A 26,552-nucleotide genomic window follows, 5' to 3' on the forward strand; every position below is an offset into this window, starting at 1 on the left:
TAAGTGATGAATTTGAGATCATAATATTGTACATAAATCTTCAATCATTATTAATGTTTCGTTATACATATCTTGTGTGAAGTCTAAGATTGGAGAGTGGTTTATTTGTTTATGTCGGTATAGTATATCTGCAGTCATGTAGTTCTTATATTTTTCCCACAATGTATTTGACTGCGTTGGAAAACATGTCGTCAAAATAATGGCAAATAGTTGACGAATATTACTCGGCGAGGACGATAAAGCAGCATCAGCAAGTGTCAGATCCCAATGGTTGTCATCTTCCAAAAGTTGTAAAGCGTGACTCGCATCTTTATACGTACTGAACACTTGGCTATTAACTGTTGGTAAAAATTGATAAGAGATAGGTCCAGGAACATTTACCAACAATAAACACAGAAAAAAGCATTTACGTTGTTTCGGATGTACAGCATAAAGTCGACCCAGTGTCTTAGCTTAAAATAGGCCTGCAATTGAAGGACGTGTTTCTCCCTTTTAACGTGGTTCCCATTTTTTAGCTGACGAGTTCCATGTAAAGTCGCATGGAATATCGGTGTATAATAATGTTTTTGCGAATTGACCATACACATCATTTTTGTGACAAAGAGTGAAAAATTCTGTTATTGTCTTTTTTGGTGGTTCAAATGCTCTTTGGAGGATATTTTCTGCAGTGAAATACACACGTTGTCCATTTTCAAGATGAACTGCAAGATGTTGCATAGCAGGTTCCCTATGGTGTATCGGAAAGCTAAGTATGCGCCAGATTGCTTCATTGCTGCTAATGTATCTACCCATTTGGTAGCATGTTATTTCATCAGTTTCATTTATATTTTGTACTCCAAATACGGCTAAATCACTGCCCTTATTATCATACACGTAAATATACTAAATGGATTTGACAGAACTGCAAAGCTCAACATTAATATTAGCCTTGTACGTTTTGGAGAGTAGTGGTGAGTATGGTACCACCCATTGATTGGCTAAAATTTGACGTTCTCATTTTGTATGTGTCCACCATTATCAGCGTTTCTACGGCAATACAATCAGTAATGGTAACGTTTGTGAATTTCTTAAAAAAATTTTTCTTACATTTTCCATGCATGGTGATGTCATGTTAAAAGCTCCATACGGTCCATGAATCATATGACTTGTAGCAATATTTCAATAATTCTTGATCAATTACAATTTCCTCTTGAAGAATTTTATCTTCAAGCCAAATTAAAATGTGGGCATGAGGTAAGCCTGGTTTCTGACACTCAATTAAATACAGCCAACAACACATTTGGCCGAAAACTGAATTTAAAATACAATAAATCAATCAAACATTTCAACTTTTGTTTAAACACTCGTGCAGTAATAACGTGACGATGTATTGATTGTTGACCTGGTAATAGTAAAGATAGGATTTCTTCCCAATTTGGATTACACGTAAATGTTATAAACAAATCTGGACGACCGTAATGACGTACATAAGTCATTGCATCCTGTATGTATTCTTTCATGTTTCGTGGGCTACCTATGTAGCTGGAAGGTAAAATAGCAGCACTGCCGATTTCATTGGTGTTTAAATTTCCGTCGACCTTTCCAACAATAGCCTAACGTAAGTGAATGAATAAAATGAAATGAAATCCTCTGATGAATCGCAAACGTTTGCTTTCAATCTTAGCAAACATATCCACAACGTATTGATGATACAATTGACGATATCGAAGGATATAGTTGTCCCAATTATGTCTAGTCATTAACCGATATGCATATTAGTTCATTGAACTAACTATTTTGTTTAATGCATTACCATTGACTGGATCACACTGTTTCATGTTGATATGATATCCGTCTTGTCCTTGCCAGAATATCAGTGGGTAATGGAGTGCATCGTACGAACGGTGTAAATATGAAATTCTACTCACTGAATTATCTCGGCGTGTAATTTTTATGGATCTGTTGTAAACTGGATCACCGAACATAATAATAGCAACTTCATCAACGGTTGATGCATTGAATCTTCCGGCGTGTTCTCCGAAACGTACTTTGTCCGCTTTGATGACAATTTCATAATTGTCACTTTTTAATTGTGGTGACACTCTTTCAAACAATTGAAGCAATTGATTACTGTTCTCAAAAACTAATTGTAATGACAATACAATTGCTCTCTCTTCTGCTTGTTCAATGAAATTATACTGGCATCGAGTTGTAACACGTTCTTCACAATTGCATATAAAATAGATCTGAAGAAATTTTGGATCTCCATTCGGGATTGGCATCAGGCCGAGTAATTGATATCTGGTTCATAATTAAATGCGAAACGAACAAATGATCCACGTGTCACAGTGCGGTTGGTCCGATGGGTTTCTCGGTTTTGTTCTCTAAATAAATCTAGGTGTTGTTGACGTGCCACCCTGATTCTCAATGCATTTTCTTGTCGCCGATTATCACGCTGTGCTCGTGGTTCTCGGGCACGAATTTCAGCTGTGCAAATTCTTTGAGCTACATTTCTTTCTTCTCTCTGTTCTATTGATTTATGACCTCTTTCAACACGTATACATCGAGTGTTTTGTTATCTTGTTGAGTTACAGGAATTCACTTAAAATTGGACGCACATTGTCCAAACAAGTTCTTTTTATATGTCTTTAGTGGTTTGTGATATACATATGTATTTTAAACCTATTAGAAAACAGAGCTACGCCCTTAATACAACATTTTAATAACAGCTATAGTCATAGGCTTTATAGTTTTTCGACTAAAGGCAATTTGTAGGCGTGACAACATTCCGTAGTTGCCAAGTTTCGGTAAGTTGAAGTAACAGAAAATAATGCTATACCAATAGTTAAGCCATAACATCCTATATTAGACACTTACACATCTATTTTTTTATTTTGAAAATTTGCCTTTTTAACTTAATTTTAAATTTAAAGCACAATTCTGGTTCAGTGGTTTCAATCATTCAAAGTTCACTTCCAACGTACAAATATCAAGAATAAGTATTCGAATTTTCCTCAGTCCTTTCCAGCATTCAAAATAATGCTCATCCAATTTTTGACAAACTTTTTCTGGACACTTTATTATTCTTAGGTTCAGCGATGATTCGAACATAAAGCCTGTAAATCAAAGAAAGATAATCAAGTCATGTAAAACTGAATTTCGAATATATAAATATATAAAGAGTAGAATTTTAGGATCAAACTTATTTCTTGAAGTAATGATTATTTTAGTATAGAAATAATATTAGTATAGTACGAGGTGTGTTCAAAAGAAAAGGGGAATTTTGATTATTCGCGGATTGCGTACATTCGATTATCGATATTTTGTGAGTAATGGTTAGTTATACATATCTTGTGTGAAGTCTAAGTTTGGACAGTGGTTTGCTTATGTCGGTATAGTATATCTTCAGTCATGTAGTTCTTATATTTTTCCCACAATGTAGATGACTGCGTTGGAAAATCTCTTCTTCCAAAAGTTGCAAAGCGTGACTCGCATCTTTATACGTACTGAACACTTGGCTATTAACTGTTGGTAAAAATTGTAAAGAGATAGGTCCAGGAACATTCACCAACAATAAACGCAGAAAAAAGCATTTACGTTGTTTCGGATGTACAGCATAAAGTTGACCCAGTGTCTTAGCTAAAAATATGCCTGCAATTGAAGGACGTGTTTCTCCCTTTTAACGTGGTTCCCATTTTTTAGCTGACGTGTTCCATGTAAAATAGCATGGAATATCGGTGTATATATGTTTTTGCGAATTGACCATACACATAATTTTTGTGACAAAGAGTGAAAAATTCTGTTATTGTCTTTTTTGGTGGTTCAAATGCTCTTTGGAAGATATTTTCTGCAGTGAAATACACACGTTGTCCATTTTCGAGATGAACTGCAAGACCCTATAGTGTATGGGAAAGCTAAGTATACGCCAGATAGCTTCATTGTTGCTACTGTATCTACCCATTTGGTAGCGTGTTATTTCATCATTTTCGTTTATATTTTGTACTTCAAATACGGCCAAATCACTGACCTTATTAAAGTTTTTTCTGATTGATTTGACAGAACTGCAAAGCTCAACATTAAAATGACCCTTGTACGTTTTGAAGAGTAGTGGTGAGTATGGTACCATTGATTGTCAATTTTAAATTGGCTAGAATTTGACGTTCTCATTTTATATGTATGTCCACCATTATCAGCGTTTCTGCGGCAATACAACGGATAACCATCAATATCAGTAATGGTATCGTTTGTGGATTGCTTAGGAAAATTTTTCTTACATTTTCCATGCATGGTGATGTCATGTTAAAAGCTCCACACGGTCCATGAATCATATGACTTGTAGCAATATTTCAATAATTCTTGATCAATTACAATTTCCTCTTGAAGAATTTTATCTTCAAGCTAAATTAAAATGTGAGCATGAGGTAAGCGTCGTTTCTGCCACTCAATTAAATACAGCCAACAACACATTTGGCCGAAAACTGAATTTAAAATACAATAAAATCAATCAGACATTTCAACTTTTGTTTAAACACTCGTGCAGTAATAACGTGACGATGTATTGATTGTTGACCTGGTAATAGTAAAGATAGGATTTCTTCCCAATTTGGATTACACATAAATGTTATAAACAAATCTGGACGACCGTAATGACGTACATAAGTCATTGCATCCTCTATGTATTCTTGCATGTTTCGTGGGCTACCTATGTAGCTGGAAGCTAAAATAACAGCACTGCCGATTTCATTGGTGTTTAAATTTCCATCGACATTTCCAGCAATAGCATAACGTAAGTGAATGAATGAAATGAAATAAAATCCTCTGATCGTAGTTTAGGTTGGTTGAACCGAATGAATCGCAAACGTTTGCTTTCAATCTTAGCAAACATATCCACAACGTATTGATGATACAATTGACGATATCGAAGGATATAGTTGTCCTAATTATGTCTAGTCATTAATCGATATGCATATTAGTTCATTGAACTAACTTTTTTATTTAATTCATTACCATTGACTGGATCACACTGTTTAATGTTGATATGATATCCGTCTTGTCCTTGCCAGAATATCAGTGGGTACTGGAGTGCATCGTACGAACGGTGTAAATATGAACTTCTACTCACTGAATTATCTCAGCGTGTAATTTTTATGGATCTGTTGTCAACTGGATCACCGACCATAATAATAGCAATTCATCAACGATGCATTGAATCTTCCGGCGTGTTCTCCGAAAGGTACTTTGTCCGCTTTGATGACAATTTCATAATTGTCAATTTATAATTGTGGTGACACTCTTTCAAACAATTGAACCAATTGATTACTAATTGTAATGACAATACAATTGCTCTTTCTTCTGCTTGTTCAATGAAATTATACTGGCATCGAGTTGTAAAACGTTCTTCACAATTGCATATAAAATAGATCTGAAGAAATTTTGGATCTCCATTAGGCATTGGCATCAGGCCGAGTAATTGATATCTGTTTTGTTCTCGGTTTCTCTGTTTTGTTCTCTAAATAAATCTATGTGTTGTTGACGTGCCACGCTGATTCTCAATGCATTTTCTTGTCGACGATTATCACGCTGTGCTCGTGATTCTCGGGCACGAATTTCAGCTGTGCGAATTCTTTGAGCTACAATTCTTTCTGCTCTCTGTTCAATTGATTTATGAGCTCTTTCAACACGTGTACATCGAGTCTTTTTGAAAAAATTTAAAAATAGTCATTGAAGTTTTCTCTGTACGGAAATTCCTTTAAGGCGTCATCTGTTCCAGACTTATGTACTACTACCTATCATTTAAGTTGGACCAAATTACATGTATATTCCAACTTGCATGAATATCAGTTGACTCGTTTTTGAGTTCGTTCGGAACATACACACGGACACTGAATTTTTATATATTAAGATATATAGAGGCTGATGTAAAAAACGAATTGTTGCACAGGATCCCTAATGTATAGTGTCGAATCGTGTTGTGTTTAAAGAAGCGGTTTTGTATTTGAAGGAGGTAGAAGCAATTTTCCAATTCCGTTTTGATAGTTGGTTATGTGTGTTGTTATCTTGTTGTGTGTGATGTCTTCGTCATTGGTGTAATCCTGTTAGTGTTCTCAGGTGAGGTGTGTTTTATTAAGGTGTGCCCGTTTTTACCGGGCAGTGTAGTGAGTATGTGTACTGAGGCTTAGGTGGGGTCGTCTATGTAGAGTTTATATTAGATCTCCGGGCCTCTAAACTTAGTGATCCGATTTCGACAATTTTCCGATGTAAGATATCTTCATTGATGTTTGATTTATATATGGTAAAATAAAAAAAATTAGATGGAATTTAAAATTGTGTTATAAAGAAATGTAAATTGTGTAGAAGTATACCTGGCTTAAATCTAAATTCGTTTTTATACCGTAAGATAAAGAGATTGAGATACAGGAATTCACTTAAAAGTGCACGCACATTGTCCAAACAAGTATGTTTTATATTTCTTTAGTGATTTGTGATATATATATGTACTTAAGCCACATATGTTTATCCTGCGCGTGCAGGAACCAATTTCGATTAGTAGTTTGTTTTTGAGAAGAGCTTAGTCACGTTTTAAAAATGAATTAAAGTGCTCCAAAGTACTTGAAATATTGACTGTGGAGTTCGGTGAGCCCACTTTGTCTTAGTGAGTCCACTAAATGTGTATAAGGATACAAACGCTTTACAGAAGGTCGAGAAGATGTTGATGACGCTGACGTCGACTAAGACCCAATCATCTCAATGGAAACTGCCAGATGAGCCAAGACCGTAAAAGGCACGCCAAGTTCGATCTAATGTGAAAGTTTTGCTCACTGTTTTCTTTGATTACATTGGTGTGGTGCGCAATGAGTTGCTGCCAAAAGGTCGTACAGTTATAAGGAATACGACAAGGCAGTTATGCAACGTTTCCAAATTGACATTTACCTCTGAGCACACGTCGTTAATTTTATTATAATATTAGGTAAAGTAAAAAGTTCGTTCTTTTTTTTATTGATTTTTCTAAAGAGGATAACTTTGTGTGCCCGATTTAAGTCAAATATGTGCCGTTTTGTTCATAAACTTGTTGCCAACGAGATGCCAACTTCATTATATCCCTCTCGTAGAAGGCTGCGTCCCTATTGGCAAAAAACTCGGAGAACAAATTTTCACAGGCCTCTCTTGAGGCTAACTTCTCACCATTAAGCGCGTTCGCCATGGACAGGAAAAGATGGTAATCACTTGGTGCCAGGTCCGGCCTATAAGGTGGGTGCATTAGGACCTCCCATCCGAGCTCCCGGAGCTTCTGACGCGTCACCAAAGACGTGTGTGACCTGGCGTTGTCCTGATGGAACACAATTCGGCCTCTGTTGATCAAAGATGGCCTCTTCTGGATGAGTGCGGCCTTCAAGCGGTCCAGCTGTTGGCAGTAGAGGGCCAAATTGAGCGTTTGGCCATAGGGGAGCAGCTCGTAGTAGATGATTCCTTGCCAATCCCACCAAACACACAGCGAAACCTTCCTGGCCGTCAATCCGGTCTTGGCCACCGTCTGGACCGCTTCCCAGAGCTGTGACCACGACCGCTTGCGCTCGATGTTGTCATAAGTGACCCATTTTTCATCGCCAGTTGCAATCCGCTTCAGAAGCGGGTCGATTTTGTTGCGATTCAGCAGCGATTCGCAGATTGGAATTCGGTCCATCATGTTTTTTTGAGTTAGTTCGTGTGGCACCCAAACATCGAGCTTCTTTTTGAATCCAAGGTTATGCAAATGGTTCCAAACGGTTTTCTGGCTTACCTTTAGTTCCTCCAATTAAATAAGTGCTCATGTGATGGTCTGTTTCCACTATTTTCATGATTTTATCGCAATCTTCGACGACAGGCCTCCCGACGTCCGGAACGGAACCTAGCAAACCACTTTTATACTACACATTCGTTTACACTATCGGGCCCATAAACTAAATTAATTTTTTCAGCCGCTTTGGCTCCTTTTTCGCCTTGATCGAAGAAAAATTGTAAAATATAGCGAATTTTCTCTTTTCTGGTGTCCATCTTTGACGAGCGCTCACAACGTACTGAGTCAATCAATCGAAAAACTGTCAAAGACAAACTTTTAGCGCGAATAAACACGTTTTCAGCGCCGTATAGTATGACATGATGCGACACGTAACACTAATACTATGGACAATAATGCCATCTCTTAGATAAAAACCGAACGAACTTTTTACTTTACCTAATATTAAAGTCATCGTCATATTAATATTTTTATAAAAATCGTCTTCATTACTGCAATTAAAATTTAAACAATTGTTTAATAGTCCTGAATGCACATATTATATATACCGTAAGGTAACAAGCTGACCAAAATTTACTACTTTATTCAACTCTGTCACCAGGGAATCCAAAACTGCGAAGCATCAGGTCACCCTAAAACTTAAAAAATATATATAATATGTATGTATCACAAACCACTAAAGATGTATTAGCAAAATTCGTTCAGCACAAGTCTTCTTGGTGTCTCCTTCGACAGTTTGAAAATGGGTGAAATTGAATGATAAGCCCGCCCACTTCCCATGTAATGGTTGTCTTGGAAGCCGCAATATTTTACTAAATAAATAAGTCAAAAGTATTAAATTTCACAGCCAGAAAATACGGAAGGGTTTTATAGGAGCCGGTATCAAATTGGATAATGGGCGTGTCACAGCTCACCTTTAGGTGAATCTCATATCTCAAGAACGGATCGACTAATTTCAACCAAATTCCATGTATAACATTGTCCTGAGATTCCTATACCACTGCGTACTAAACGGGCGAAATCGGGCCCCATCCATGCCTACTTCTAATGTAACAGGATCTGATTCTTTCAGGTTCCAGTACACAATTCAAGAATCAAGGAATACCATATAACGGGATAAAATGAAATTAATGTAATCAGTCCATGCATCGCATAGATTTTTATATAATATTGTGCAACTTCTAAAATTATATCCTCGCATTTGATCTATGCAAATTATGATAGTATAAAATCTTCGGTTACACACGAACTAAACACTATTTTACTTGTTTAATTCATCGTTTCGGTAAACAAGTTCGTGTTTCTTTATTTATTTTATTTTACTATAAAGTTAAATGCGTTTAGTTTAAAAATATACCCATTTTCTTTAAATATCTTATAACACAAAATGCAGGACATATTTCCATTAGCCGTACTAATGTATAAAAGTTATTCGATTACTGTTTCGACAACAACAACAACAATAAATATACGTTGAAGTTCAGCCAGATCGTAATATGAGAGTGGCGATAAAAAAAGTTAAATTTTTTCGAAGCCAATCCTAGACATATATTTTATGAAATGACTTAAGTCTGAAATTGTCATAATCTGTATATACTATAGTATATACATATAGTATAGTAATCAATTCAATGTTTGCCTCCGCTTATTAACAATGGAGTGGGGAGCTAAAGAAAATCGTATTACAGTGATTACTTTACATAAGCGTGGGAAAACTTAATAAATACTATAAAACGTCTACAGTTGATGTCATTTGAAGAGTGGTCGTCCTCGTGTGTGATATACTAATATATATACCGGATGAATGCCAAGTCTTATTCCAAATGATATCCACATGAAAGCTTTCTCAGTCATCTGGTCATCTTCTGACAACGTCATTGGCCATAAAAGTATTCTTTTCAGAAATGAAAAAAATACTCACTAATGAAGAAGTTTTTAATAAGCAAAACCGCAAAAACTTCCACAAACGCAAAATATGTTATTTTGTTAGCTACGGAAATAGTTTCTTTCCAAAATTTCAATATATAACTATAGATTGACTGATATTTTCAGTAAAAGTTTGCCATATGCACTGGAATCTACGTATTCGTCTGATTTCGACAATTGGAGTGGATGGAGTTATCTTTCGATTTCACCCGTTCTCGGTGGCGAAAAGGTTTGGCTTGAGCAAATTTGGTTGATAAATAGTTAGCGGCTTGTGAGATATGTACATTAAACCTATTAGATGGAGAAAACCCTCTCTTTATAACATTTTCAAAGCATCTTTGTTATGGCTTACTTCGATAAATGGCGGTTTGTTGTCGCGGCAGTGGTCCGATTCCACCAATCTGCAATACCAACACTCTGATGGTGCCAAGAAATCTGTACACAAAGTTTCATAAAAATATCTTAATTTTTACTCAAACTATCGGTTGCACGTTAACACTCTATCAGCATGTTGCGAGAGTATAAAACGGTGGTCAAAGAAGTAATTTCGTCGTCTAAAAATGTCTATTTATCGGTAACGCGACGACTTCAAATTTTGACAATATTTTCTTGACCATGTATTCATTTAAGACAAATCAATAGAAAAACCAAAACCCTCAAACAATAATATAAATAAAAAGTAAGGAAGGGCTAAGTTCGGATGTAACCGAACCGAGGATTTTATACTCTCGCAAAGTCAAATGGTATACTCGTTTGAGATTTCTTTGTGGATTGACTGATATTTTCGGTAGAAGGTCAACTTTAAACACTGGGGTCCACATATTTAGTACTTAGGGGCTTGAACAGTTTTGGTTCGATCTAGAAAATTTTTGGTAACAAGGTCGCATACTCTAAACGTATTATTCACGCAAAGTTTTACCCCGATATAATCATTGTTGCTTGATATGCATAATGGAAAGTGAAAGAATCAGATGGAATTGGAAATGGTGTTATATGGGAAATAGGCGTGGTTGTAGTCCGATTTCGCCCATTCGCGCAATGGCATAGAAATATAACAAGAACATTACACACCGAATTTGGTTAAAATCGGTTAAGCAGATCCCAAGATATGGGTTTTCACCTAAAAGTGGGTGGTGCAACGTCTAATTTTGAACGAGGTTCCTCTAAAGTTATCTCCTACCATCCCAAAGACAAAATTTAACGTCTCTGGCTTGTTTAGTGCTTGATATATCGCGCTTTTAGTACTTTTTAACAATACCGTTATATGAGGAGTGGGCAGGGTTGTTACCCGATTTCACCACACCGATAGAGATGCTAAAAACATTTCTTCCCAGTTTGCTATTATAGCTTCAGTGGTATAGGAGATCTGCACATTAAACTTATTAGGGGTCGAGACCACGCCCACTTTGAAATAAAATTTTACTGCAGATGCCCCTCCCTAATGTGATCCTGTATACCAAATAAGAGTCTTGTATCTTGTTCTGGAGCTTAGTTATGGAAATTTATTTGTTTTTGATTAATTGCGTTTTGTGGGCGTGGCAGTGGTCCGATTACCCCCATTTTCTATACTAACCGTCTTACGGTACCAAGAAACATGTGTACCAAGTTTCATAAAGATTTCTCAATTTTTACTCAAGTTACAGCTTGCACGGACGGACAGACAGTCACCCGGATTTCAACTCGTCTCTTCATCCTGATCATTTATATATATATAACCCTATATCTAACTCGATTAATTTTAGGTGATACAAACAACCGTTAAGTGAACAAAACTATTATACTCTGTAGCAACAGGTTGCGAGAGTATAAAAATAAAAGAAATATATAAAAAGAGCACAGTAATCCACTTGCTGCACCAGGGGAGTCGCATGTGAAATTTGGCTTGCATTTACTTGTATGTTTGTATACATGCTTACTTTAAAGATTTATATCACATAATAAAGACTCATTTGGGTGTTAAATTACGTTTGTTTTGTAAATTCTCTTAAAATATAATATCTTGATTTTTTCCATAAACTCGATAATTATGGAATTTTTCTAATTAGTCATTGTTCTTTACTAGAATTTGTTACAATTTAAATAATAAAAATAAAATAAATAAAAATTTGGATTTGCTTGTGTGGTTTTATTTTTATGGGTGATGAAAGTCAGTTTTGTAAACATGCACTCAATTCTGCTCGCCACTGTATATAAATGATCAGGATGAAGAGACGAGTTGAAATCCGGGTGACTGTCTGTCCGTTCGTCCGTGCAAGCTCTAATTTGAGTAAAAATTGAGATATATTTGTGAAACTTGGTAGACATGTTTCATTGTACCGTGGGACGGTTGGTATTGCAGATGGACGTAATCGCACCGCTGCCACTCCCACAAAACGCCATTATTCAAAAACAAATAATTTGCCACAACTAAACTTTACAACAAGATACAACTTATTTGGTATACAGGATCACAATAGGGAGGGGCATCTGTAGTTAACATTTTTTTAGAGTGGGCGTGGTCCCGCCCCTAATAGGTTTAATGTGCATATCTTCTATACCGCTAATGTTATAATAATTTTATCTCTGGGTGGTATGAGATGACTTTATAGGAACCGCGTTCAAAATTAGTCAGTGGGCGTAGCACCGCCCACTTTTAGGTGAAAACTCATATCTTGGGATCTGCTTAACCGATTTCAACCAAATTCGGTGCATAACGTTCTTTTCATGTTTTTTATGTTATAGTGCGACAATGGGCGATATCGGATTACAACCACATCTATTTCCCATATAACACCATTTTCAATTCCATCTGATTCTTTCACTTTCCAGTATGCATATCAAGCAACAATGATTATATCGGGGTAAAACTTTGCGTGAATAATACGTTTAAAGTATGCCACCTTGTGACCAAAAATTGTCTAAATCGAATTAAAACTGTTCAAGCCCCTAAGTACTAAATATGTGGACCCCAATGCCTATAATTGACCTTCTACCGAAAAAATCAGTCAATCCACAGAGAAATCTCAAACGAGTATACCATTTGACTTTGCGAGAGTATAAAATGTTCGGTTACATCCGAACTTAGCCCTTCCTTACTTGTTTATTCTCATGTTTTCCCCTATAGAAATAACGATAAAATAAAATGTAACAATAATATAAATTATTTTCTTAACTTACATTTCAAAAATCAGTCAGGAAAAATCCTCTTGCTTTGTTTCTGATAATAAAACCGATAAAATTGGTTTCCGTGACACCCAAAACTTCTGTTTCGAACGTCAAACCAATAATATCTGAATTGATGACACCTGCTACATTTTTTTATCGGTTTCAATTCTGATTCCGACAACTATACGATTCTATAACATACCTGATTAATATTATGTTGAAAATTCACCTAAAAATTGTTTTTATTTTCTTGCAACACTTTTAACTTATTCGGGCTCTTTAATACTGTTAAGCTATTGCTAAATTATTTCGAGTAAAATATCAAAACTCTTATTTATTTATATAACTTCTTATAATCTAACAATCAAGGGTGGTGTGAAATCGTATAGTTGTCGGAATCAGAATTGAAACCAATAAAAAAAATTTAATAGGTGTCATGAATTCAGATATAGTATTATTGGTTTGATGTTCGATACAGGGCTGAAATAGATTTTGGGGAAACCCCCAAATGCTAGAATTGAAAGTGTACGGATATTGCCTTTTAAGTTATCTATTGTGTTATTTTGAAGCTTTCAAAGGTTTCAGAACCTTTAATAAGGTCAAAACTCGGTCGAATGAGATGCTGACCCCTAATGATGAGAAATGGATAATATACCAAGTGAAGGAAAACCCAAGAATATCCGCCCCAAAAATTAACACCGAGCTTAAATTTACTTGGAAACGGAATTCAGTGATTCAAAAGTAACGAGAGTTCTTTATTAAAACAAACTTCATGAATGAACCGCTCGCTTGAATAGCTTGTTATCAGTCAAACAGGGAGGAGGATACATGATGGTATGAGGCTGTATATCAACACACGCAGTCGGTTATTTCATACCAAGTGTTGAGAAAATGTGAATTTAAGTTTTACGCGGATGTGTGCACCCTATAACTGCCCAAAAGTATTAAAAAGTGTTGTTATGAATGTTATCGAGCAACTGTGGTATCAACTTGAAAGAAAAGTGTTTTATAAAACATGCATCGATTTGATGCCAAAAAGTTCATTGTAAACTATAATAGAATTGCTACCAAATTAATTAATTTGCAAGTCTTTTCACATTAGTATACTGATTCGAATATTGGTTTTGCGTATGTTCGAAAAGAAAATCCAATCAGATTCTGTGACACCGTTGAAAATCAGAATTGGTATGCGAAAAGTCAGCCATAGAAACTGACGTCTTTATATTAGGTATCTGGGCCTCCAAAACTAGTGATCCGATTTCGACAATTTTCCGATGTAAGATATCTTCATAGGTGTTTTATTTAGATATTGTAAATAAAAAAATTAGATGGAATTTAAAATTGTGTTATAAAGAAATGTAAATTATGTGCAAGTATACATGGTTTAAGTCTAATTTCGTTTTTATACCGTAAGATAAAGATGCCAATACATTGATATGCACCAAGGTTGGTTAAAATTGGTTGAATTGTCCTTGAGACACAGAAACTCACTTAAAAGTGGACGGACATTGTCCAAACAAGTTTGTTTTAAATGTCTTTAGTCGTTTGTGAAATACATATGTACTTTAAACCTATTAGGGGAAGAGAGACAGAGCCACGCCTACTTAACAAAAAAATTTTAAACAACAGTTATATTCATAGGCTTAACAGTTTTTCGACTAAAGGCAATTTGTGGACGTGACAACATTCCGACTTCGCTCATTTCCAATAGCTACCTACCCAAAGTGCCACGCAACTCGTGTGCCAAGTTTCAGTAAGTTTAAGTAAAAGAAAATAATGCTAAAGCAATAGTTAAGCCATAACATCGTATATTAGTCAGTTAAGATCTATTTTTTTATTTTGAAATTTAGCCTTTTTAACTTAATTTTAAATTTAAAGCATAATTCTGGTTCAGTGGTTTCTATCATTCAAAGTTCACTTCCAACGTAAAAATATCAAGAATAATTATTAAAATTTTTCTTCAATCCTTTCCAGCATTCAAAATACTGCTCATCCAATTTTTGACAAGTTTTTTCTGCCCACTTTGTTATTCTTAGGTTCAGCGATGATTCGAACATAAAAGCCTGTAAATCAAAGAAAAATAATCAATTCATGTTAGATAAAACTGAATTTCGAATATATAAATATAAAGAGTAGAATTTTAGGATCAAACTTATTTCTTGTTGTAATGACTATTTTTGTATAGAAATGATATTAGTATAGTACGAGGTGTGTTCAAAGGAAAAAGGGAATTTTGATTTTTCGCGGACTGCGCACATTCAATTATCGATATTTTGTTATAATCGGACACGTATGTTTATCATGTGCGTGCAGTAGAAGCCAATTTCGATTAGTAGTTTGTTTTTGACAAGAGGTTAGTCACGATTTTGTGTGCTCTTCGATTTCTGACTTTTGAAATAATTGGATCAAAGAATATGTATTAAATTTTACGTTAGAAATGGAATAAAGTACTCCAAGGCACTCGAAATATTGTCTGCGGCATTCGGTGAGTCCACTTTGTCTAAAAAAAGTGTTTATAAGTAGTACAAGCGCTTTACAGAAGGTACAATTGTTTAATAGTCCTGAAAGCTGACCAAAATTTACTACTTTATTCAACTCTGTCACCAGCGAATCCAAAACTGCGAAACATCAGGTCAATCTGAAACTTAAAAAATATATATAATATGTATGTATCACAAACCACTAAAGATGTATTAGCAAAATTCGTCCAGCACAAGTCTTCTTGGCGTCTCCTTCGACAGTGTGAAAATGGGTAAAATTGAATGATAAGCCCGCCCACTTCCCATGTAATGGTTGTCTTGGAAGCCGCAATATTTTACTAAATAAATAAGTCAAAAGTATTAAATTTCACAGCCAGAAGATACGGAAGGGTTTTATAGGAGCCGGTATCAAATTGGATAATGGGCGTGTCACAGCTCACCTTTAGGTGAATCTCATATCTCAAGAACGGATCGACTAATTTCAACCAAATTCCATGTATAACATTGTCCTGAGATTCCTATACCACTGTGTACTAAATGGGCGAAATCGGACCCCACCCATGCCTACTTCTCATGCAACAGGATCTGATTCTTTCAGGTTCCAGTATACAGTTCAAGAATCAAAGAATACCATATAACGGGATAGAAGTGTTTACAAATAATGCCTTTAAAATATGTCATGTCAGTCAAAACTTTTTGGAAATATATCGACCCCAGTTCCTACGGCTAAATTTTTACCGAAATATTGGTTAATCTGTGAGATCTAGTATTCAAATTGGAAGATAATATTTTTATATAGCATACCTATACCTAAAATAATACACCATAGATCTAATATAAAAAATACAAAGTTCGGGTTGGTTTATACATTATATAGCGGACAACAAGTAAGATAACTTAGTAAAATTAAGAACAAGTTAATATGGGATATTCTTTAGTTTAATGCTTAAAATTCGTGAAATTGGTCGCCAGCTCCCATTTTATACCTAAAACGATTATCGTTATAAAATTGCGTGGAAACATGTTTTTGGGTATATTTTAGTAATGCCAAAAATTTATGTAATCAGTCCACGCATCGCTTAGATTTTTATATAATATTTTGCAACTTCTAAAATTATTTCCTCGCCTTTGATCTATGCAAATTATGATAGTATAAAATCTTCGGTTACACACGAACTAAACACTATTTTACTTGTTTAATTCATCGTTTCGGTAAACAAGTTCGTGTTTCTTTATTAATTTTATTTTACTATAAAGTTAAATGCGTTTAGTTTAAAAATATATTCATTTTATTTAAATATCTTATAACACAAAATGCAGGACATATTTCCATTAGCCGTACTAATGTATAAAAATTATTCGATTACTGTTTCGACAACAACAACAACAATAAATATACGTTGAAGTTCAGCCATATCGTAATATGAGAGTGGCGATAAAAAAAGTTAAATTTTTTCGAAGCCAATCCTAGACATATATTTTATGAAATGACTTAAGTCTGAAATTGTCATAATCTGTATATACTATAGTATATATTGTACATATAGTATAATAATCAATTCTTATATACATATAGTATAGTAATCAATTCAATGTTTGCCTCCGCTTATTAACAATGGAGTGGGGAGCTAAAGAAAATCGTATTACAGTGATTACCTTACATAAGCGTGGGAAAACTTAATAAATATTATAAAACGTCTACAGTTGATGTCATTTGAAGAGTGGTCGTCCTCGAGTGGTTCGAACCAATTCAGAAATCCCTTAGAAAACAGAAATTTATGTAGAGTTAAATAGATATACTAATATATATACCGGATCAATGCCAAGTCTTATTCCAAATGATCTCCACATGAAAGCTTTCTCAGTCATCTGGTCATCTTCTGACAACGTCATTGGCCATAAAATATTCTTTTCAGAAATGAAAAAAATACTCACTAATGAAGAAGTTTTTAATAAGCAAAACCGCAAAAACTTCAACAAACGCAAAATATGTTATTCTGTTAGCTACGGAAATAGTTTCTTTCCAAAATTTCAATATATAACTATAGATTGACTGATATTTTCAGTAAAAGTTTGCCATATGCACTGGAATCTACGTATTCGTCTGATTTCGACAATTGGAGTGGATGGAGTTATCTTTCTATTTCACCCGTTCTCGGTGGCGAAAAGGTTTGGCTTGAGCAAATTTGGTTGATAAATAGTTAGCGGATTGTGAGATATGTACATTAAACCTATTAGATGGAGAAAACCGCCTCTTTATAACATTTTCAAAGCATCTTTGTTATGGCTTGTTTCGATAAATGGCGGTTTGTTGTCGCGGCAGTGGTCCGATTCCACCAATCTGCAATACCAACACTCTGATGGTGCCAAGAAACCTGTACACAAAGTTTCATAAAAATATCTTAATTTTTACTCAAATTATCGGTTGCACGTTAACACTCTATCAGCATGTTGCGAGAGTATAAAACAGTGGTCAAAGAAGTAATTTCGTCGTCTAAAAATGTCTATTTATCGGTAACGCGCCGACTTCTTTTTGACAATATTTTCTTGACCATGTATTCATTTAAGACAAAAGAATAGAAAAACCAAAACCCCCAAACAATAATATAAATAAAAACAAATACTCAGTAAAAAATAATACGCCAAGTAATAAAAGCCGAAGTTCAGTTGCTTAAGCCCACTGTTCGAGTTTTAATAACATGAATACTAGTAAGGCGAAAATTTACAAGTTATTGTAAAATACCTAATGAAATAAATTTGTTCCTAAAGTCACATAACATTTACAAATGGTTAATTTATGAAACTCACTTTACCAAAAACTCATAACTACGTAACGGTATGATGTATTTATAGCCGCAATGTACCTACTTCCAAAGTACTATAAAACATTCCCCCAAAGTCTTGGTAAGCACCTTTTTGCTGATGGGGACTATTACGTTAGGTATCCTCGGTGAGGATCTAGACTAACTAACCCAAAAGGAATTTAGCTATTTAAATGTTGAACAAAGTTCAATTATTCAACTATCTCTCCTGGGAGAACTATATACTGACGGAGTGACCCTCGAAAAATACCTTACTTGCTAAATTTTATCGAGCCTTAAGGTCTGGCGATAGAATTGGTTCAGAAGAGAAAAATTTAAAAATAATATCCATGAAGTGGGGTTGTTTACTTCACATTTAACCGCAAATCAAGACAAAAATTTTTTTCTGTTCCTGTGTTTAGTTTAATTTAGTTTAATCTCTCTATGTCAATAAGTATGTGTTTAGCAGCTCTCGCGAAAATTTTGTCATTTTGCTTCAATGAAGGTAGTGAAGTCATCGAAACCTTGCCTCATGCGAGTCGTCCATCTCTGTTAATGACGATAACATCGTAACGTTAAAAAGACAGTGCTTATTCGTATTGGCATCAGATCGATAGAAAATTACCTCAACACCTTTTATGACGATATACTATCGGATCAAATTTGATTCGATGTGGACTGGACGATTTAAACTTTTCGTGCAAACCAAATCAATAACAAGTTGGGAAGGTGTGTAATTGAACATTTTATACTCTCGCTACTTGCAAGGGTCAAAGCCAGGGAAATACCTTCAGATGTTGGACAAACTCTATGTTGGAAAATACTGTGAAAGAGTTCAGCTTTCGTTATTCGACGAAATCGTGAATGGATTAAGATAACTTTTTTTTAAGTTATATTATTGGTCACACAAACACTTAGTTTTATTGCTATATTTTCCTTCGCGTCAGTTTTAAAATCAACAGAATAGCCTAAATTTAATATATTGAGTTGATGTCGGAAGCGTCATCCAGAGAATCGGAAATCGGGAAATCCGTGGTTTAGATTAACTCCATTTATATTCAGCGTTAAACCATTATTATAAGTTTATAATTTCATTAAAATATTACACATTTTGACAAACCTAAACGGTGGCTTTAGACTGGAATCTATACTATATTGGGTATATTGGGACAGATAAAGGTATGAAATTCTTGCATTACATTTTGATATTCTCTAGCTTTCCGTATCATCTCGTCTGTAAACTTTAATGATTCTGATCCATTAATTTAGTGAGTTATGGTCTTTTTTGTAGTTTCTAACATAACCGCTATGTTGAGTGGGTGAGTTCAGCCATTTTAAAACCATCGGCGGAAGTGGCGGAAAGATTTGCCTTGAGCAAATTTGGTTGATATAATTTTATTGGTTTGGGAGATGTATGTATACTAAACCTATTAGTGTGCCATGCCCACTTTTCAAAAAATTTTTAAACCACAGAGGGACTGACAGACACCCGGATTTCAACTCGTCCTGTTATCCTGATCATTTATATCTGCATACCAGTTTATCTAACTCGATTAGTTGTAGGTGAAACAAACAACCGTAAGGTGAACAGAACTAGTAACAAATCGAATTATACTTTGGACAAAATACAAATGATTATGTATGCTTCCTGGGATCCCAATTTCATACAAAATTCAGACTCGATAAGTCAACAGTCCTTTAGCAGTATTGAAAAAGGACTAGAAAATTACTCACACGCGTTACCATTTAGTATCATATTACCTGTGTGTTTTCAGCAACCCTTTCAGGTGCTAACTCTGCACGAGATGCATTCTCGAAGCATTGATAATCTGGACCATGTGGTGTCATAATGGAATGAAGAGTAGCTCCTCCAGGCAAAAAACCGTTATCCTTTGCTTCGTATTTACCAATAATTAACCCCATAAATTCTGACATGCAGTTTCCTAAAAGTATAAATAAAATTGTATGTTCTAAAAAATAGAATAACTTCATCCGATTTAAATTCAATTCTTAACAAGTCATAATAATTTTTAAGTTGTAATTTTGCAATTCGGGGAAAAATATTTATATTAAAATATTTTGTTCAAAATGTGATTGAATTACAATTATATTTGGTATTTACTTATAATATAGGTCAAGAACTCACTCAGCTTTAAAACACATTTGTGTGAATTTTTATTCCGAGAACTTCATTAATTTAAATTAAGTATTGTTAATTGAAATAATCTGATAGTATTTAATGTGGTGTTATATGAGAGATAGGAGTGGTTGAAGCCGTATAAATTTTGTGTGGATGCGAAATTCGGACATAGCGGCATAGAGACAGCTCCTTTTCGTGCTGTCGATCTTCTTTTCACAGGTATTTTCCAAGATGGTGAATATCCTGTGAATAGTAGACTTTTCAGGTCTAAAACCACACTGTTTCTTTCGTTAATTGCCTTCAAATGCGTCTGGCTCCCGTCTTCAACTTTCGGTATCTATCCCACTCCGCTCGTGTTGTGCTCGATCGCAACATTGCGGGGTAGACTATCTGTCTGTTTTTTCTGTCTTTTTGAAAACTAATAGTTTCATTTGCTGTCCTACAGTTCCTTTATACCGAGTTGCTGATGTGTGCTCTCAGAGAGCAGGAGTGCAAGTTGAGTAGAAAACCGTCCGGCTATCGGTTGGGATTGCAGCTTGTTGACGTCGAACCATCCTTGAGTTTGTAGATAAATGGGTGCATATCTCTGCTGCTTCAAGACTGTTGGCCGAGTCAAAGCGGTCGCACATCAAAAATACATGAGACATATAGTCCATCTATCATAACATGATCGATCTAGTTTTGAGGTTTTCGATCCGAAAACAATAGTACTACAGACGACCTCATTTCGGACCTCAGCGTAGTCGATCAGCTTGAACCCATTTGGAGATGTTTCGTCATGGAGGCTGAATTTACCAACGTTGTGCCGAAGATCCCGTCCTTGCCTTTCCTGGCGTTAAAGCACAATTTTGATATCGTAGATTATCAGCTCCCAAACAAACAACAAAGCGGAGTTATTAATATTATGTTGAAATTTAACCTAAGGATTGTTTTTTTCTTGCAACTCTTTTGACTTACTAGGGCTCTTTAATACAGTAAAGCTTTTGCAAAATTATCTCGAATATCATTACTCTTATTTGTTTATCTTACTTCGTATTATCTAACAATCAAGCGTGGTGTGAAATCGTATAGTTGTCGGAATCAGAATTGAAACCAATAAACAAAGTTTAATAGGTGTCATGAATTCAGATATAGTATTATTGGTTTGATGTTCCATATAGGGTGTCAATTTTATGGGTTTTGTTATCAGAAACAAGACAAGAAAATAGTTGCTGACATATGTTAAAAAAGGTGGTCTTCCTGTTTTGCTTAAACCTAGAGGGCGTCACTTAAAATCTTACAGTGGAATATTTAAAATAGATTTTGGGGAAACCCCCAAATTCTAGAATTGAAAGTGTACAGATTTTGCCTTTTAAGTTATGTACTGTGTTATTTTGAAGCTTTCAAAGGTGTCAGAACATTTAATAAAGTCAAAACCCGGTCGAATAGGAAGCTGACCCCTAATGATGAGAAATGGATAATACACAAAGTGAAGGAAAACCCAAGAATATCCGCCCCAAAAATCAACACCGAGCTTAAAATTTACTTGGAAACGGAATTCAGTGATTCAAAAGTAACAAGAGTTCTTTGTAAAAACAAACTTCATGAATGAACCGCTCGCTTGAATAGCTTGTTATCAGTCAAACAGGGAGAAGGATACGTAAAGGTATGGGGCTGTATATCAACAGACCCAGTCGGTAATTTGGTTTTTACCACAAAATACGAACCAGTATGGCCACATAGATATTCTCAAAGAAAATTTCATACCAAGTGTTGAGAAAATGTGAATTTAAGTTTTACGCGAACAACGACCCTAAATACTGTGTATTTAATGCACGGTCATGTGCACCCTATAATTGCCCAAAAGTATTAAAAAGTGTTGTTATGAATGTTATCGAGCATCTGTGGTAACAACTTGAAAGAAAAATTCTAAAGTGTTTTAAAAAGATAGTCGATTTGATGGCAAAAACTATTAATACTTTTAGATTTTTGTTCTTATTTTCCAATTTGTTCCAATAAAACATCCTGTACGATTTTAAGCGACAAGCAAATTTGGCTTGCAATTCTGACAAGTAAGCAAATCTGTTTTGGACTCCACAACAACGCTGAATATCTCTTTTGTCATTACATTACTTTTACGTACTGCAAAATTTGAAACTAACTTACTGTGATAATATGGCGGCCGGAAAGTATGCTCTTGTACAGCCCATCTTGGTGGAAATATTACAAAGTCCGCAATAGCAGTGCCTGGGCTAAAGCTTGGGCAAGTGAGAACCGTAAAGATGCTTGGATCGCAATGGTCATAGCTGACAGAATTTATGACCATAAATTTTGATAAATCATACTTGAAAGGGACATAATTTCCATGCCATGCTACAACATCAAATGGTGAATGAGATTGTTTAGCAGAAAAAAGCTGTCCTTGGTACTTGCAGATAACCTGGAAATCTAAAAAAATTGTCATGCATTTTTTTTAGTGTTGGAATTTATTAGTATGTAATATACTTAAGATTGCGTTTGAAATGTCTCGCGAAGATGAAATATTTTATTATTAAAATTATCAGTACCTCGAAAAACATCTCAGAAGTATTTTATTTGAACTGTTCAATATTTTTTATAACTTTTAATTTATTTAGAAAGGTTATGAAAATATTAATTTTTTAAAGTTGCTACATTTAAAAATTGTTAGTGTAAAGTCATTTCTACAATTTGGTTCGGAAATCATTATAAAAGGGCATTGTGGTTTAAAAATCTTGTACACTTCAGTTCATTAAAACATCACATATGTTAACCCACATAAACGTTTTAAAGTCGGGTGTAGGAAGGTCAGGACTCAATTTATAAATGTTTAGCATTGCTAAGGTATATTCGAGGACATGTTTTCCCGCAATTTTGTGAAAATAATTCACACATTCATAGAGCATTAAGGCATAAAGTCTGCTAGACTAACGAAAATCATTATATTTACTATATAGGCTAGGGAGTAATTCGCGGACTTATTTCACTCATTTTCGGCATTAAAGTATAGTATATCAAGTGATATACATACTTGTACATTCACTTAATTTTGCTAAGATATCTTACATATTGACCGATACATGCGGAATAGAGCCAACATGAAAAAATTCTTATATAGGGTATATGGGGGTAGAGAATATATTGATTATATTTTACCCCGTTCTTGTAATACGAAATATCATTATCAAAAGAAAATACTCTCTGAGTTTCATTAAGATACCTACCAGATTAACCATTATATATAAGGTAAAAAGATAAAAGAGTAGGTTTTCGATTAAGCTCGTTTTTGGGCGTGTCAAGCAGCACGTGTTTCATCAAAAAATCTCAATTTATTCTGAAGTAATCGCTTGCACAGACGAACGGACTGACGGACACCCTGGTTTCAACTCATTCTGATCATTCAATATCTCGATTAGTTTTTGGTGTTACAAACAACTGGATAGCTAATCCAGGAGCCGTGGTTAAGCAGCAGCGGCATCTATGGAATACGGACAAGGTTCCACAGACTCTTGTCGGCCAGTAATACAGGTAGAACGAGACCTTGTTTTTTTGGCCAGAAATAAACTTACTGTGTTCTTTTACCTTACTCTGCCTTGTCCTTGCATCCCTGAAAACTTTGACCACTGCGTCTTACAGGCTACTCCTGGTGACTTTTTCCCTGCTCACGTATGGGTCAAAGCTAGAAGGGTGATTGGGGAAGGGTCTTCTGTAAGGAGCTTTCTGTCATGCTTAAATTTAAGTAACTGGATTGTTGAAGTTTCTTCAGACAGAAGTTTTCGCTATTAGGGTACGAGTAGTACGTACTGCCCCAAAGTACAGCTTCTTTCATTTTCTCCTACAACTCCTTATCTTCCCGCAATAAATTTACTCGAGCTCAAAGGTGACAAACCTTCACAAAACAGACTACCGTTTTTTAATATTTTTCATAGCTCTCAGGAAACAAGTATTCAGAAATTTTTAGAGATAATTTTATGATAAAACTTGTTATTAAAATCAAAACTAAATTTTCATGTTTTTCTCCTATGCAAGGTATTAATTGGCAAACTATGTCTGAGGGAGCGCTCTAAGTGCAACTAGGAGAGAATATTTCGATTAGCAATATGTGATTCAGTTATAAAAATTAATGATTTCAATATATACTTTGCTATATGTATCGTGTTATAACTATACACTTATTTCAGCATTGATATTTCTGAAAACAGAAGAGGAATATAATTCAGATCTTGAATGCTACAAGCAAAGTCAGTATCAATCACAAATGGCGCTGCTAGAAGATATTATGTTCTATATATGATAAAGATGACGCTATATAAGAAAGTGTGTGATATAATGTAACTGATTAATTATAAAAAATATATATACATATGTATTAATAATTAGTTATAAAATTGAAGATGTTTCTAAATTCAAGTTCAACTTGCAAATCATAACAAAAGAACATGTAACTTATTTCAAAAAATATATGAATTCAAGCTGTAAGTACATATTTTCGTACAAACCTTCATCGTTATCTTCAAACAACGCAACAGGAGTTTGAAAATCGCGCGAATTAGCCAATCCATTTGCTCCTATTGGTCCTAGTTCCGGGAGTTGGAAGTGATTGTTATAAACCTCAAGAATGTATCCCCTTAAAACAGCGGTATAAAAAATATGAATTATTTATTTTATTATTATATTTTTATAATGTTTCACGATTTGAGGGTAAATTTAATAAATACGATGACTTAAAATATATTTTATATCCATAAATAATTCGTCAATTATATTTTAATAAATTAAAGAAGTGTTGCTGTGCCCAGGTATAAATTACGATATATTTATACTCTCGCAACTTGTTGCTACAGAGTATAATAGTTTTGTTCACCTAACGGTTGTTTGTATCACCTAAAGCTAATCGAGTTAGATATAGGGTTATGTATATATAAATTCAGGATGAAGAGACGAGTTGAAATTCCGGTGACTGTCTGTCCGTCCGTCCGCGCAAGCTGTAACTTGAGTAAAAATTGAGATATCTTTATGAAACTTGGTACACATGTTTCTTGGTACCGTAATACGATATTGAAAATGGGGGTAATCGGACCACTGCCACGCCCACAAAACGTCATTAATCAAAAACAAATAAATTGCTATAACTAAGCTCCACAACAAGATACAAGACTCTTATCTCCTATACCACTGAAGCTATAATAACAAACTGGGAACAAATGTTTTTAGCATCTCTATCGACGGTGTGGTGAAATCGGGTGACAACCCTGCCCACTCCCCATATAATGGTACTGTTAAAAAGTACCATATAAGATGATTTTATAGGAACCACGTTCAAAATTTTGTAGTGGGCGTGGCACCGCCCACTTTTAGGTGAAAATCCATATCTTGGGATCTGCTTAACCGATTTCAACCAAATTCGGTACATAATATTCGGGCGAAATCGGATTACAACCACGCCTATTTCCCATATAACATCATTTTAAATTTTATCTGATTTTTTCAGTTTCCAGTATCCAAATCAAGCAACAATGATTATATCGGCGTAAAACTTTGCGTGAATAATAAGTTTAAATTATGCCACCTTGTGGCCGAAAATTATCGAAATTGAACCAAAACTGTTCAAGCCCCTAAGTACTGAATATGTGGACCCCGTGCCTATAGTTGACTTTTTACCGAAAGTATCGGTCAACATAGAACAAGGCGGCTAGATTCACAAAGAAATCTATAACAAGTATCCCTTTTGACTTTGCGAGAGTATAAAATGTTCGGTTACATCCGAACTTAGCCCTTCCGTACTTGTTTAATATACTATTCAATGTAGAAAAATTTTATTTATGGATAACGAAAACTTTATAGGAGATTTAAAAATGCACAGGGATTATACTTTGAACATTCCTTCAACATTTGAAAGCGATTGCTACAATTTTCTTTTAGTTGATATTAAGCCCAAATAAACATAATATAAGTAGATATTAGGGAAAGCGTGCGCAGTGGTGAAGTGTGTGCACCCTGTTTATCTCCAAAAGGCAAAGGGGAAAGTCGTGAATACGTTAGAAATGGAACAATAACCAATATCTAATTTATATACATGATTGCGACATTGTGTTGTCCACTTCTTTTTAAATAAAAATATATAAAATTCTAACTCATCTCATCTGAACAAAAATTTTCATATTGCTGTGAAGTTATGTTCACACCACGGCAAACTAAGTTTTTTATAATAAAATATAAGAAAAGTTCCATGGGTATCTATCAAAAAGCTCGGTCAAGTGTGCGCTAGTGAATGTGCGCATTCGCTCAGATACAATATAAAGATCCTCAGA

At 34.8% G+C, this 26,552-nt stretch overlaps 1 protein-coding gene and 2 long non-coding RNA genes across 6 annotated transcripts in view; 1 reads left to right on the forward strand and 2 right to left on the reverse strand.

Moving 5' to 3' along the window:
* The window catches only part of LOC118681509 (uncharacterized), a 27,363-nt gene extending 21,117 nt beyond the window's left edge, over positions 1 to 6,246 (reverse strand). Inside the window, exon 1 of the long non-coding RNA XR_011395285.1 lies at positions 2,857 to 6,246. This is a non-coding gene — a long non-coding RNA (uncharacterized lncRNA). The remainder of the gene's footprint in view (positions 1 to 2,856) is intronic.
* Positions 1,279 to 24,869, forward strand: LOC138856198 (uncharacterized). Its single transcript, XR_011395289.1, has 2 exons — positions 1,279 to 1,597; positions 24,423 to 24,869. It is a non-coding gene; the product is annotated as an uncharacterized lncRNA (long non-coding RNA).
* Positions 14,615 to 26,552, reverse strand: part of hgo (homogentisate 1,2-dioxygenase) — a 41,098-nt gene continuing 29,160 nt past the window's right edge. For 2 of the 4 annotated variants that reach the window (XM_036372655.2, XM_036372656.2), the window contains exons 5-8: positions 24,741 to 24,868; positions 22,390 to 22,671; positions 19,866 to 20,047; positions 14,615 to 14,886 (exon numbers count right to left, since the gene is read on the reverse strand). In XM_036372655.2, the coding sequence (XP_036228548.1) occupies positions 14,758 to 14,886; positions 19,866 to 20,047; positions 22,390 to 22,671; positions 24,741 to 24,868 (721 nt within the window). In that variant the 3' untranslated portion in view covers positions 14,615 to 14,757. Of the gene's footprint in view, positions 14,887 to 15,253; positions 15,468 to 19,865; positions 20,048 to 22,389; positions 22,672 to 24,740; positions 24,869 to 26,552 lie in introns of all 4 variants that reach the window. The other 2 variants (XR_004978614.2, XR_004978613.2) reach the window with 2 other exon arrangements.

The sequence above is a fragment of the Bactrocera oleae genome, chromosome 3, assembly GCF_042242935.1.
Source record: "Bactrocera oleae isolate idBacOlea1 chromosome 3, idBacOlea1, whole genome shotgun sequence".
NCBI lineage: Eukaryota > Metazoa > Arthropoda > Insecta > Diptera > Tephritidae > Bactrocera > Bactrocera oleae.